Here is a 15,519-nt window from a genome sequence, read left to right as displayed (position 1 = left end):
TTCTACATCCTCAGCAGAACTACTTTCAACTTAACCAAGGCTACCCCTTATTGCTGACCACAGAGCAAAGACTTGAAGCATTTCACAGAACACAGACTGGTTTGAACTTTGAATGGATATTTGTACTTCTACTCTATAATTAATGGCATTATCACTTTTTTAATGTTATAGCTTTTCTTGATGCCTCAGCATAATTCTAGTAGTGTGTCCTAAGAATTTGGAAGTTGCAGAAAGCTGGGGTAGACTATAAGTTTAAGGGTTTGGAGGCCCTGCATAGCGATGCAGAGAAAAGAATTAGAGCTTCTTTGCCTCTTGGGGTTTGGGGGCTTTTTCCTGCTGGGTTGGTGGCTTTGCTATCACAGTGTTGTGTTTGCTACATAGATCTCTCATTTCAATGAGGCTTTCTTCTATGGCTGTAGCAAACTTGACAGAAGAAGTGTCTCTACAGTCGTGGAAGCTGGAGATGCAAAACAATATGTGCTCTGCCTGAGGATTATAACAAGCACCATAACCATTTGGAACTACAGGACCATAACAGCAAAACATCTCCATTGTCGTTGGCACCTGGGAGAAGAAAAATATTTGAGAATGAGATGATTCTGAAAGGGAAGTAATTAATAGTGTGTATGATTTGATTCAATTTAATAAGCATTTTTAAGCACCTACTATATCCTAGGTCAGAGATTTTTAACTTTTTTTGTCACAACCCTTTAGACAAACTGTTAGTGCTCATGGACATCTTTTCTGAGTTTTTTAAATGCATGAAATAAAACACATAGTATTATAAGGGGAACCAAAAGTTAGTGAAAATAAGGAAGTATTTTTTTCATTCAAGTTCATAGACTCCCCTGAAATCTATTATAGACCCTGTGGTTCAGGCTCTTGGGATATAAAGCTGATTCAAAGGAGGAAATAGGCAAGATTCACTTAGGATTACAATCACACAGGTTAAAAACTGCACCATAGTGGAGGGGAGTAAAAAATGTTAATGAGAGCATTTAATGATTAATTTTTTAAAATTACCATATGGATGATTTTGCATGTCTTCACCTCTGCAATTTTACAGTTTTATCTGACTTGGGCACTGGGAAGTTGTTTCTTGTCCAGAGTCACACAGACATTGTAGATCAGAGATGAGACTTAAACCCAGGTTTAAACCCATTCTCATGCTAACTCTCTCTATATAGTTGTATTCTACACTAACTTTTACTGATCTATATTATATATATATATATATATCTATATATATGTATAAAAATGAATCACATAGACATAGTTATAGTCACTAAAATCAATGCCATCAATAGAAAAGACAACAGAATCACTGACTTCTGTGAAATGTTTTATTTATTGAGTCAGATGCTCCCAATGTGTAAACTACTGATTCAGAATGAGCAGGACCTAGTGGGAGCTGTATTGTAATTCACTATTGCAGACACTATAGTAATTTACTAAGAGGCACTTTGGTTGTCTTAGAGTTAATGACATTTTTAAAAGGGAGTAATTTGTAGAAAACAGCAAAAAATCTGGTTCAAGAAAACCAGTTATTGAACTATCCAATATAATGACTATGTTCACTAAGAATTAAAGTTCAAGAGTACCAGTTTTTGTACAATATCATGACTACACTCACCACCACCACCACCACCACTACCAGTACTAAAAACTCAACCCAATATAACTCCTTGTCAATTAAAAAATATGATGTTAAGAGTTGTTGGTTGTTTGCTATACACTTAATTATCATTAGCACTGTCTGGATATGTCGTTTTCCCTAGGACAGGCTTGATTCTGAACACAGCTCTAAGCTCAAATATTTCCAAGGATTAGAGCATTAGTTATCCTAATAATATGCCAAAAGATCTATTTGGAAACTGATAATATTTTGTGATCTAGAAATCAGCAAGTAAAGAGATGTGTTTCTTAAGACATTCAAAACAAAGCAAATGTTTTATTGTTTCAAAAAAGCCACACCCAAATTACATTTATTAGCTGCACTAGAAATAAGAATTTCTGCCATGATGGAGTTTAGGGTTTGTTTTAAATCTGTAAATTTCAGGAGTTGTGTACTTGGGCCTTCAGAAGTGACACTTGGCTTTTAAATGGAGTAGAACAAACCATTAGTCTTGCTAATAGAGTCATAGAATTGTCAGATAAATGTGCTGTGCAACAGCCCAAGGCCATAAAGCCATTCAATAGCACTTTTTGCCCATGGATGGTTTCCCAGAGAATTTATGTCACGGTATTCTTGTTGCATTTACTCATGTCTGCAAACCCACAGACATTATGACAAGATCAAATTACTTAGTAGGTTTTTATGTTCAATACAATATTATCAGGCCCTTTTATTGCATATGCCCATCCTTACGTAGATGAGGCAGGGTTTCAATAAATTGATTACTGTGGGTATTCCCTCTCTCATTAGAGCTGATTCCCTGGGGAAACATTGCATTTTTTAGTTGTGAATGATACTCCTCAAACAGCATCACAGCAGGCTAAATAGGGAAATATTAGAACGAAGTTTTATTTTCTCTTTCTTATTCAGTTTTTTCTTCTGTCCATGTATGGTTTATAAAAATTGTTAGAAATATGAACATAATGATAATTTTTATAATGAGTCATTACTATTCAATTCAATTTATAGGAACTCAGTATGGACATCAAATTGAAAGCTCATATTTCTGGGTTCATTTAGGTATAAGATTTCTTGAAGGTAGGGGTATTGACTAGAAGCTCTCTTGAAGACCCTTTTGACTATGGAATTCTATTAATTATAATGGAGGAGCTCAAATTTCATTTAGTCCAATAATATCCCTATAAGAGACTTAGCAGGATAGTACACTAGGACTGTTCTATAGGGAGTGTGACTGAGGTACAGAGGAATTAAGAATTTGAAGAAAGGCTTAACATCAGTAATAGAGCCTAAACTGGATTGTAGATCTTGCGACTTCTGGTACAATATTATTTTCAGTAGGTTGTTGTTGAATGGATGTCATCATTTCTTAAATCTCAACTGTAGGTTTACTTCAAATCAGTATGATAATAGCTCAAAATTGGGTTGTTGCATAACATTTCACACGAAAGGTATCCATACTAAAGCTGTTTGATTTCTTGAGTGATCAGGTGATTCCAAAACCCTACCTGGCTGGTTGAAAGGACAAATCGATTGCTTGTCAAGTATGTTTCATCCGTGAACATCTCCGGCAGCTCTTTGCACAGTCCTCGGGCTACTTCTCTCAGCCCCAGTAAATGATTGTCAATTGCCATGCCAGTGATGGCCTGGGTAGAGTAGGAGGCAGAGCAGAAAGTTGGTGATGAGTCCATTCTGCTATATTCCACTCCATTATGCTCTGTACTCCTAATGTGTTCCATTCCCCTTCTTTTCCTATTTCATCCCATTCCATTCCATTCTGCAGAACTCAGGATTTACTAGTTTACAAAATTGTTTTTGCTCCTTGAACCAGCCCCTTCCCTTCCATGATACTTAGGATATTTTTGTTTTTAATGACTAGGGATTGAAATCCTACTGTATAATTCTGATGCTAATAATTTCAAGTTAGTCTAATTATCTTTGCTTGGTCTACACATTAATGGTAACAAAACAAGCAGGTACTTGGAAGGATTGCAGCTATGTCCCCACTTAACTTCTAGGACAAATTGCCTGGGAAGTTGCAATTCTCTTTAAAGGACTGGAAGGGGAACATCTAAAGACTTCATGAATGGGTTCTTGGAATTCTTACATAGTGTGAGACCAGGTTATAGGCAAGGAGAAAAACTTAATCAGGCTGTTGAAAGTTGATGTTGCCATTGGCTCAAATGGAGTTAGTTAGGGCCTGCATCTAGCAATATTGAGATTGTACTACAGGAATTAGAGAAAAGACTATGGTATCAGACTACTTATCACAAAGCTGAAGCCTCCATTCTCTAATGATGATCCAAACGGTGAGAAATATAGTGTTTGAATAGTTGGCAGTTTAGTTTTTTGAGTGAACTTCTGGCAATTATTTTTTGTACCTTGAAATCCATGTGGTTAAAACTAGGACTAAGTTCTTAGTTGTAGAATTAAGTTCTTAGTTCTAACTTGACTATTTCCAGAGGGAGAAATTAATTTAATTTTTTTTAAAAGTCATTTTAATTATATAAGATTTATATTTCTTAACTAAATATCTTAAGGGAAATATCAAGAAAATAGCAACATTTGAATGGGCATCCAAGGAGTTCTCAAACTGCATTTATTTTTATGAGGTTAACAGTTTGCCTATTGGGATTTCCTCTTGTTCTAGATTTGACTGACTGAAATAGAACTGAATTTGAGATTCTCATCATTCCAAAAGTTCCTCAATTCCATACTGAAGAATGGAATGGCATGCAACTTCTACTACTTTTAATTTATAAATTTAACCCTAATAGAGTAGCAGAAAGGACAATTAATAAAGTCATCAATTATAGAAGGTTTATAGGGCTTAAAACTGCCCTAAGATGTTTTGGGAGATTATTTCTGTTTAAATTTCTATAGTAAAGATTTTTTTCTTTATTTTAAATAAAAGAATCTTTCTTGTTTTTTGAGGCCTTTCCTGATCTCCCAACTGCAAGTGCCTGCTCTTTTCAAACTACCTTATATCTTCTTTGTGTAGGCTTATATGTATTCACTTTATATTTATGCTATTTATGTTTATATATATTGTTTATCTTTATGCTATTTATATGTTCATATATATATATATGTTGTTTATCTTTATCTTAGAATGTTAGCTCCATGTCAGTAGGGATTATTTCACTCTTTGAACTAGTATCACCCATACCTAGAGTGATACCTGGTACATAGCAGGTACTTAATAAATACTCGCTGATAATTGGTTGCCTAGTTCATTAATGACAATTAATAAAGGAAAATTTATTTTGATCTCTACAAGTCTTGTAAAACTTTACTAATTTGATTGAATTGGAAGAAGAATTTATTGTATCTGAATTAGTGTGAAAAGTATGAATTAAAGACTAAAAATAGAAGTTAAGGTTTTTTTTATTTTCTTACATATATATAGTCTTGAATTAGGTCAATAATATGCCTCCTGGTTGGAATTGTTCTTTAAAGAATTCCTAATAAAGAAATAATTTAAACAGTGGGCTTCAATTATACTTTGTATATAAAATGAATTCTTTGAAAGTACTGCAAAATACTCTGATCTCTGAAGCAGAAAACCTTTCTTGTTAAATCTTGTTTACTCTCTTAATTTGATTTAAAATGTCTTTTGCATTATATACATATAGTTCATATGCATATCTCTCTGTATTTGTACATATATAGATTATCTGATACAATAAAAAATGAAAGCAGAGTCTATTCTATTAGCACCAATATTTTCTAGGCCTTGATGATGTCCTTTAGTTGTTAAGCTGTCATACTGTTTTTAATAAACACTGGTTCCAATTCCAGCTGTTAAAAAAAACCCAAGAGATCTCACTCACCAAAACAGTGTATTCTGTCTGAGCCCTGATGGCTTCTTTTAAAAGAAACATCTTCTCTGAGTCCTGCCAATAGATCAGAATTATATGAAATATAAGAGGTTTAAAGCATTATTCTGTAAAGCACAGCACAGAGAGGTCTATCAGGAAGGAACCAAATGACTGGGCTGCATGAAATTGCCATACAGTTTCTCCCTGGAGATGAAGCAGCATGGATTATTTTTAAAGTCCAACTAAAATAGCTATACCTACCAGGACAGATGATTTTTCATCAATCATTGCTTTCACAAAAGCCAATGCTTCAGGAGTTGCCGACCTAATGTTGTCAACTCGTCCTTCTTCAAATCGGCGAATGGAAGCACTTTCATATGTAGGGACAAGTCTCTGGTGATATCTGCACAGAATGAAGTATGAATGGCAAATAATTTATTTGCAAGGAATCATAAATGTTGAAAGAAAAGTAGCCTCAGTAGGCTTCAATTTTATAGTCCTGATTTTATTTGGCATAATATTTCATTTTAATGTTAGTAGAGTTCTATAAGAGATCCCCTAAAGATGAATGTTAAAGCTCTTCTAATATGAAGGATTGAATATAGTAACATGTATTTGTTATGCATTGCTGGTAAAAGAGAAAAACATTGGTTGATGTCTAAAAAAAATCCATTGCAAAACCTAGAATTTACTGAAATATCTGAAGAATGATTACTAGTAAAGAATGAAATAATTGTGTAATTAATCATTTGCCCTTACTGGAAATCTGTTTTATTTAAAACCTCATGAGCATAACCTTACTTTTGTTCTAGGCAGAGAGAGACCTTAGGCAAAGATGGAAAAGGAAAGCTACCTAGTTCTTTTCCTGGAGGCAGCTGGGTTTTGAATATATATCAGGATCTGATGACTCTATTGATCTCTGCTAGAGTGACCACTGTTCTCAAGGCCTCAACAAAACAGAAGAAAAATTATTTCTACACCTAGATCTATGTAGTAAGCAATGGTAGGCCAGGGCCCTGGGGAGGCATTCTATTTAGTAGGCATTGCACACCCGACATGGTGACATTTTTCTCACTCAAGTGACAGAAATCCATCAACAAATATGTATAAAATACCTATTATGTGCCAGTCACACGCTGATATCATTTTAAAGATATATTAATGAATAGAATAAAGAAGAATAGAAGATGACTAAGGACAGAACCTCGAGGAGCAACCACTAAAAGGAGTCAGAAAAAAGGCAGTTAGTGAATAAAGTCAAAGAGCATTTAGAAATAGGAAACTTGAAAACTGTGGTATCTTCAAAATCAACATAAAAAAGAGTATTCGTTAAGAAGGGGCAGTCATGCAAATCCAGGCTTCCCTGAATTCCCATCCCTCCTGGTTTCTACATCACACTCCATTTGGATCAAAATATACCATGGAAACAATGTAAAGACTAATAGACTGCCTTCTGTGGGGGGTGTGGAGAGAGAGAAGCAAGAATAGGGGGAAAATAGTAAAACTCAAAATAAAATCTTTCTTTTAAAAAAATAATAATTACCTAAAAAAGGGGGGCAGTCAGTAATCTCAAAGGTTGCAGAGAGCTCAGAGAACTAAAAAAATATTCATTGATTTGACAATTAGGAGCTTATGATGACTTTCAAAATGGCAGTTTTAATATAGTGAAGGGATAGGACCCAAATAGAAGGGATTAATCAGAGACATAGGCATCATGTATAGACAACTTTTTCAAGATGTCTGGCCATGAAGAAGAGAAAAGAGAATGTGATGATAGCCAAATGGGGTAAAAGAGTAGAGGGAAGGATGTATACACACATGTACACATCCATGCATATTATATATATGTACATGCATGTATATGTATATGTTCACATAGTATATATATTATATATGTACATGTTTTATATGTATATATATATATATATGTATGTATGTATGTATGTATTGAAGAAACAAGGCACATTGGTAGACAAATGGTATGGAACCATGAAGAAGAAATGTGTGCTGTAGAAAATAAAAAAGATGATTTCAAAAAGACATAGAAAATTATATGAACTGACAGAATAAAGTGATCAGAACTAAAAATATTACTCATAAAATAATGATTTAGTTATTTAAAAAACCTCTTTGAAGTGGGAGCAATCTCTAAATATTTGTAATGCAAAAATAAAACAAAACAAAGTGAAAATATAAATTAAAAATAAAAAAATTAAAGATGTATGACAAAATTACTTTGAAATAAGATTCTGAAGGATATGATAGCAGTTAAGATCAAATTAGCTTTAGAAAATAGTAGGAACATCTCTTTTTTTGAGACTATATAGTTAAAAGCTTTAACATGAGCATCTTAGGACTAGAGGACAGAGCAAAGATAGGATTTTATGAAGTAAAATATTTTAGAGAAAGTCAACCCAGGGAGGATCAAAGGTATTAAAGAATAAAATTCCAAAGACAAAAAGGGAAACTTTTAACAAGGAGGAAAAATGCAATTTGTTTGAAGATATCAGTATGAATATGTGGAGGCAAGACCAGATAACATAAACATTAGTGTGACACAAACCTGTAAAAATAATAGAAATGTTAATACTTGGAATGAGCTGAGGTTGGTACAGGAATCCAAGGATGACAAAAAGATGGTTTTTTTTTTAGCCATGTGAGTAGAAAAAAATTAGATCAAATAGAGGATGGAATCTTTGCTTGGGGGGTGGTTTTGAGATGATAAATGGCAACTGAGACAAGATAAAACTGCTCAATTCTTGTGTTTCCGATTTCTCTGTGAAAAGAATTACCTTTACATTAGAAATGACAGAACAGAAATGATCAACAGGGAGTGGATAGCCAAGATAAGAGATAATAAGACAGCACCTAATTTCCCTTGATGAATTCAAGTCACCTAGTCCAAATTAAATATATACTTATCCTGAAGGAACTGGAAGGTATAATTGTTGAGTCAATATTAATGATAATCTGAAAGACCACTGGAAAACAAGAGAGATGCCACAAGATTGGAGAAGAAGGGATGTTCTGTTTTTCAAAAAAAGAAAAAGAGGGAGTGTCCAAACTTTAGGCCATTGAACTTGACTCATATACTTTACAATGTACATATACATTATTTCATAGGAAAAGTCCAGAATAGATCATTAAAGAAATAGTTGATAAACATCTAGATAAGGAAGCAATAATTACAAAGAGTCAATATTACTCCATCAAGAATAGGTTATATCAAATTAAACTTATTTCCTTTTTTTTTGGACAGGATTTCTAAATTAATAGATAAGAATGCTGTGCATATAGTTTACTTAGATTTTTAGTAAAGTTTTAAATAAAATATCTCCTGCTATTCTTTTGGAGAAAATGGGGAATAATAGATTATATGAAATTTAATCATAAAATCAGAACTAGTTGGATAATCAGACTTAAAAGAATAATTAATTAGTCAATGTTAACTTGGCAGGGGGGGGTCTTCAGTAAACTATTTCAAATATTTATGCTTGACCTGTGCAGTTTAACATTTATATCAGTGACTTGGATAAAAAGCATAGATGACATACATATCAAATTTGCAGATAATATCAACCTGGGAGGGATAGCTAACACATTGTATGAGAGTTAGTACCTAAAAGGATCTTGGGTGACTAGATGGAACATTTGACCGAATGTGACAGGATGAAATTTATTAGGGATAAATGGAAATTCTTACACTTGGGTACAAAAATCAGCTTCACAAGAATAAGGTAGAAGAGGTATAGTTAGATACTAGTTCTGAAAAAAATCTGGGTATTTTTATGGTAGGAGGGAAGAACAAGGCATAAACTCAGCAGAAGACAACAATATAAAAACAGCTACAACCAAAGTATCAAAGAAAAAATGATAATTGGACCAAGCTCCAATAAAAATTCCTGAAAGAATTAAATTGATAAGGGTGATAGGGGACAAATTGGAAGAAGAAATGCAAGAAATGCAAGAAAATTAGGATGAGTATCAACAACTTGGTAAAAATACTAAAGAAAATAAACCTTAAAAAATAGAATTGACCTGAAAATTCACTGAAGAAAAGACCTCCCTAAAAAGCAGAATTGACTCATTTGAAAAGGGGATACTGGGAGTTGAAAGGGAGAACTTAAGAAGCAGAAGGAAGAAAAGAACTTAAAAAAGACTTAGCCAGATGAAAAAGAAAGCACAAAAATTTACTTAAGAAAATAATTCCTTAAAAATTAAAATTAGACAAGTAGAAGTTAATGAGTCCAAGAGACATCAAGAAAAAATAAAGCAAATTCAAAATAATAGAAAAAATAGAAGAAAATGTGAACTATCCCATCAGAAAAAAGCAAAAAACAAAACAACTGACCTGGAAAATATATTGGGAAGAGAAATTTAAGAATTATTTAATTACCAGAAAGCCAAGATCAAAGAAAGAACCTAGATATAAGATTTCAATAAATTATCAAGGAAAATTGCCCAATATCTTAGATTCAGAGGTAAAACAGAAATGGAAAGAATCTACTGTTCATGTCTTGAAAGAGATCCCAAAATGAAAACTACCAGGAATAGTATAGCTAAATTCCAGAGCTCCCAGGTCAAAGAGAAAAGACTTCAAGCAGCTAGAAATAATTGAAATATTGTAGAGCCAAAGTTAGGTTCACACAAGACTTAGCAGCTTCTATATTAAAGAAGTCGAAGACTTAGAATATGATATTCCAGAAGACAAAGGAGTTACAATTATAACCCAACAAAACTAATTATATTCCTAAAGGGAGAAAAGAATATTTAATGAAATAGAGGAATTTTAAGATTCCTTATGAAAAGACCAGAGCTGAATAGAAAATTTGATATTCAAAAACAAGACTCAAGAGAAGCATAAAAAGGTAAATACAAAAGAGTTATCATAAGGGTCTCAATAAAATTAAACTACTTACATTCTTACATGAGAAGATGATCCATGTAATTCCTAGGAACTTTATCATTCCTAGGGGAGTCAAAAAGGAATTTTCACAGACAGAGGGCATGGATGTGAGTTAGTTATATTAGAATAATTTCCAAAAAAATTAGAGGGTGAATTAGAGAGATACACTGGGAGAAGGGGGAAGGGAGAACTAGAATGGGAAAATTTTCTCACATAAAAGTGGTAAGGAAAAGCTTTTATAGAGAAGGGGAAAATGGGATAGCAGGCAGTATTTGAACCTCACTTTCATAAGAATTGATTCAAAGAGGGAAGAATATATATCTACATACACACAGTTGTATATAGAAATGTAAATTAATAGGAAAATAGGAAGGTGAAGGGATAAGAGAAAGGGGGGAGATGATAGAAGGGAAGACAGATTAAGGGAGGTGGTGGTTAGAAACAAAATAGACTTTTGAAGAGGGACAGGATAAAAAGAGAAAAAAAGAAACCGAAGAAAATAGAATGGAAGGAAATACACAGTAATCATAACTGTGAATGTGAATGAGATGAGCTCACCCATAAAGCAGAAGCAGAGAGCAGAATGAATTAGAAACCAGAATCCAACAATATGTAGGGCTTTTTTGTTTGTTTTTAACAAGATATTCTGGAAACAGAAATATGGCATGCAGAATTAAAATAAAAGTCTGGAACCGAATCTACTATGCTTCAGTTGAAATGAATAAAAGACAGAGGTGGCAATCATGATCTCAGAGAAAGCAAAAGCAAAAATAGACCTAGTTAATAGGGATAATCAGGGAAACTACATTTTGAATAATATCAAAAATGTTTACAGCAAGTTTCTCTTTTCTCAAATATATACTAAGTGTAGACCTTAGTAAAATTTATTAAAATAAGAATCATTTCCCAGTTGATATGCACAGAATATGAGCAAAAATATAAATGATCTGTTTTCAGAAGAAAAAACCAAAGGCATTTAGGGAAAAAATGTTCTAAATCACTATTGATTAGAGAAAGTCAAATTAAAACAATTCTGACATCCCATAGCTATCAGAAATGGCAAATGCTAGAGGATGAGGAGAAATTGGATACACTAATACACTGTTGGTAGGGTAGTGAACTGGTCCAGCTATTTTGAAGTAATATTTAGAACTAGGCCCAAACTTATAAAACTGTGCATACCCTTTGACCCAGAAATACCTCTACCAGTTCCTGCTGAACTCTACTGTCATCAAATATCATCTCTGACTCTCTGTCTCTCTGTCTCTTTCTCTGTCTCTCTGTCTCTCTCTCTCTGTCCACATACACACAGACATATTTTTATGAGCCTAGTGTGGATATAACTATGGTAAGCCTTTAAAAAATGCCTGCCCTCCCAAAGATATCTTGTCAAAAGGTTTCAGAAACCAGACTCAATTAATTTTGTTGTGATTTGACACATAGTTGAATCTTTAACAAGAAACCCGAATAATATAGCCTCTGTTTGTATAAGCACTTCTCTTTTTACTTTAGAGTTTTTTTTAATTAGTGTCATTTTATGAGCACTAGGGATATATGCCCCATTCTAGGTAGGAACTATACATCCTTTCAGGGACATCAGTTTATTGTATGTACCAGGAAAAGCAAAGATGTATTTGTTTAGAACCAAGAGGACTCAGTCCTTACTTTTAAGTTTTACTCACCGATAAAAGGCCAACTGGAGTGCCACCTGAATATAAGCATCTGGACTAGTCCTTTGTTTCTTAATGAATTCTTTCCCATAGTTTTCAAACTTATAAACAATGAAGTCAAGATTCTTCACTATCCTGAGAATAAAAAGAAAATGATTTTATAAATGCAATATGAGTTATATTTTCAATTCTTCAACATACATATCAATACTACCTCAATCTTCTCAGTTCTCATGGTCTACTCCTTCATTCTATTTCATCTATACATATCTGCAGACAGAGATGCCTCATGCATAAATGTTCTACTTCCATGTTAATGAACTTCAAAATTCCTTTATCTCAAAAGTTCTTAAACTGCTGTACATGAACTTATATTGTTTTGATAAGTATACTTAGATATAATTGGTTTCCTTTGTAATCTCATTTATTATATGTATTTGAAAACAATATTTTGAGAAGAATTCCATAGGCTTCACCATATTGCTATGGGTTCATTACCGAGAAAAGATTAAGGATCCTTGCTTTATGCAATCATAATCTTTTAATATTTCATCTTTTTCTCTGCCTTACATCCCTTAACCCTAATTCTATCATTCTCAACAAGATCTTCAATGACTTCACTGGTCAATTTTTCCCAGGTCATCAGCCCTAGTCATTGGTGAAACAATTCTACTCTGTACTATCCTCTACACTAAAATCCCCTGTCCCCTTGTTTTACTAAACCTGAATCATGATTTATTCCCACTGTTCACTACTTCCAACCCTATTCACTTGTTGGAAAATACTTTTCAAAGATAGAGAAAATAGAAAAAACTGTGCTGAATTGATCCATTTTAAATTTATATTACATAGTCTCAACTGGGATTTCACTGTATCAAGGCAATGATATCTCACTTCCCTAATTGATTCACTATTCCACTTGTAGCAGTGACCATTCCAAAGCTTTTCTACCTTCCTCAAAGCCTCCCATCACTCTCCTTTCCCTCACCATTTTGGCTGAGAGTCTTACTTCATAAATAAATGAAAAAAATGAAATATTATTCTAAGAGCTCCCTCTTTTCCCCCTCCTCTTCAGCTTACATCTCTCAAATGACTTCTCTCACTATCTCTTCCTTTATCCCTTTCTCACGAAAAGGTAGTCCTTTTTGCCAAGGTAAACCATTCTACTTTTCCAAGTTATACCATTCCTCTGTCCTTCCCTCTATTAGACACCCCCCTCTATTAGATCTGCTTTTTCACAATTAATTTCTCCCTACCTACTGGCTACTTATCTATAGCCTACAGACATACCCATTTCTTCTCCATCTTTAAAAAAATCTCTCATTTGATCCAACCATACTTGCTAGCTGTCATCCTATATCTCATTTCTGTGGCTAATTTTTTAGGAAAACTGTCTCCACTTTTATTCCTCTCATTTGATTTTAACTCCTCTATAGTCTGGCTTCTGAATATATTTCAGGTAAAACTGCTCTCCCCAAAGTTACTAATGATCTCATAATTGCTCTGTCTAATGACCTTTTCTCAGGCTCATCCTTCATGACTTCCTTATCTTTTGACACCATTGATCACCTTTTTTCTCTTGTATTTTCTTGTCTCTCTAGACCTCTCTAGTGACATGTTCTCTCCTGGTTCTTCTTTTCTAAATCCACCTCCCCAGTCTCCTCTGCTGGATCTCTGTCAAGGTCATACCCACTAACTTTGGGGTATTCCTCAAAGTTCTGTTTTGGTCTACCTCTCTTTTCCCTTTAGGTTACCTTGCTTGGTGATGTTAGGAATTCCCATGAGTTCAATTATCATCTCTACTCAGATGATAAATAGATCCGTTCTCTCTCCTAAATTCCAGTCTCACTTCATCAAGTAATTTTTGTGTATCTTGAATGGAAGATTATTGAGATCAGGGAATGTGTGTGTTTTTAAAATTGTATTTATTTAAGGCAATAGGGTTAAGTGACTTGCTCAAGGTCACACAGCTAGGCAATTATTAAGTATTTGAATTCAGGTCCTCCCGATTCCAGGGTCAATGCTCTATCCACTGCACCACCTAGCTGCTCCCCACACTGTGCCACCTAGCTGCCCCCAGGGAATGTGTTTTTCCTTGTTGCATTCTCAAAGTTTAGCATAGAGCTTGGTACATAGCAAGTATTTAATAATGCTTGATGAATGGCTGAATTCAGTGAGTATTAATATTGAATACATGTTATAAGACTACTTAACTTTGTGTAGGATGGTAGATGATATAATTTCTATACTTACAGGAATTGACATATCTGTAAGGGAGACAACATGTACACACGTGCAACATTCTATCTTCTGTTTTAACTACAGATGGTTTGCTTCTCCCTCCCTAAACCCCTCACCCCAAAATACTTATGGTTCTCAACTCTGTCTTGGCAAACATCTAGCTTCTTTTAAAATATAGCTCAGATTCTGCCTTTCAATGATCCTGCTAAATGATCACGTTGTCTCCCTTTTAAAATTACTTTGTATTTATCTTTCTGCTTTTTGTTGAGCTGTTTCAATCAACTGCAACTCTTTATGATCCTCCTTTTGGGGTATTCTTGGCAAAGATACTAGGATAGTTTGCCATTTCCTTCTCCAGCTAATTTTACAGATGAGGAACTAAGGCAAATAGGGTTGTGACTTGCCCAAGGGGTCATACGGCTAATAAGTGGAAGAGGTTGTATTTGAACTCATGAAGATGAATCTTCCTCATTCCAAGTCTGGTGTTCTGTTCCCTTTGAGAATTTTCAGTCAGCAACCTTTCCATGATTAAGTGTACAACTTTTTGTAAAGCTGCTTTTTATAATCATATTTAGAATTTTCACTTATCTACATTTAATATTTTAAAAATGTTTGTCATTGACATATATTTTATATCACCATAGTTTTTCCCAAAATTCTGTCCCCCTCCATAAGAGGTCTCTCATAAAACAAATAGTATTTTTAAAGACAAAAAAAGAAAGAAATCAGTAGAATTAATCAATACATTGAAGAAGTCTGAAAATATATGAAATGTATAACACTTATGGACCTCCCACCTCTGCTAAGGGATGAGGAGTTAGGGGAATAGAATTGTCTTCTTTTAACTATCCTTTCAAGTCATGATTATTCTTTATATTTTTATAGCATTAAATTTTGATTTTTTTGTTCTTCCCATTTACATTGCTATAGTCATGTGTGTATTGTTTTCAAGGCCTTGTTGGCTTCTTTCTGCATCAATTCATATAAATCTTTTCCATGCTTCTCTGTATTCCTCACTTGCATTATTTCATATAGCACAATACACTATTCCATTACGTCTATGTATCACAATTTGTTTAGCCATCTCACAATTAATGGGTATCTGATTTGTTTTCTATTCTTCACAAAAAATGGGGCTATGAATATTTTGATATATATAGGGGAATTTATTGATATCAGTGGTCTCTGGGTTAAAGGGCATGGACATTTTAGTCACTTTATAAAATGATTTCCAAAATGGTTGTTTTG

At 33.8% G+C, this 15,519-nt stretch overlaps 1 protein-coding gene across 1 annotated transcript in view; it reads right to left on the bottom strand.

The window, feature by feature from the left end:
* Nucleotides 1-294: 294 nt before the first annotated feature.
* CHAT (choline O-acetyltransferase) overlaps nt 295-15,519 on the bottom strand; it is a 93,248-nt gene continuing 78,023 nt past the window's right edge. Inside the window, exons 10-14 of the mRNA XM_074231873.1 lie at nt 12,043-12,165; nt 5,716-5,857; nt 5,467-5,529; nt 3,142-3,279; nt 295-564 (exon numbers count right to left, since the gene is read on the bottom strand). Of these exons, the coding sequence (XP_074087974.1) occupies nt 295-564; nt 3,142-3,279; nt 5,467-5,529; nt 5,716-5,857; nt 12,043-12,165 (736 nt within the window). The remainder of the gene's footprint in view (nt 565-3,141; nt 3,280-5,466; nt 5,530-5,715; nt 5,858-12,042; nt 12,166-15,519) is intronic.

The sequence above is a fragment of the Macrotis lagotis genome, chromosome 4 (genome assembly GCF_037893015.1).
Source record: "Macrotis lagotis isolate mMagLag1 chromosome 4, bilby.v1.9.chrom.fasta, whole genome shotgun sequence".
Classification (NCBI taxonomy): Eukaryota; Metazoa; Chordata; class Mammalia; order Peramelemorphia; family Peramelidae; genus Macrotis; species Macrotis lagotis.
Note: the sequence above shows the minus strand (reverse complement) of the source record. Positions and strands in the feature narration are given on the sequence as shown.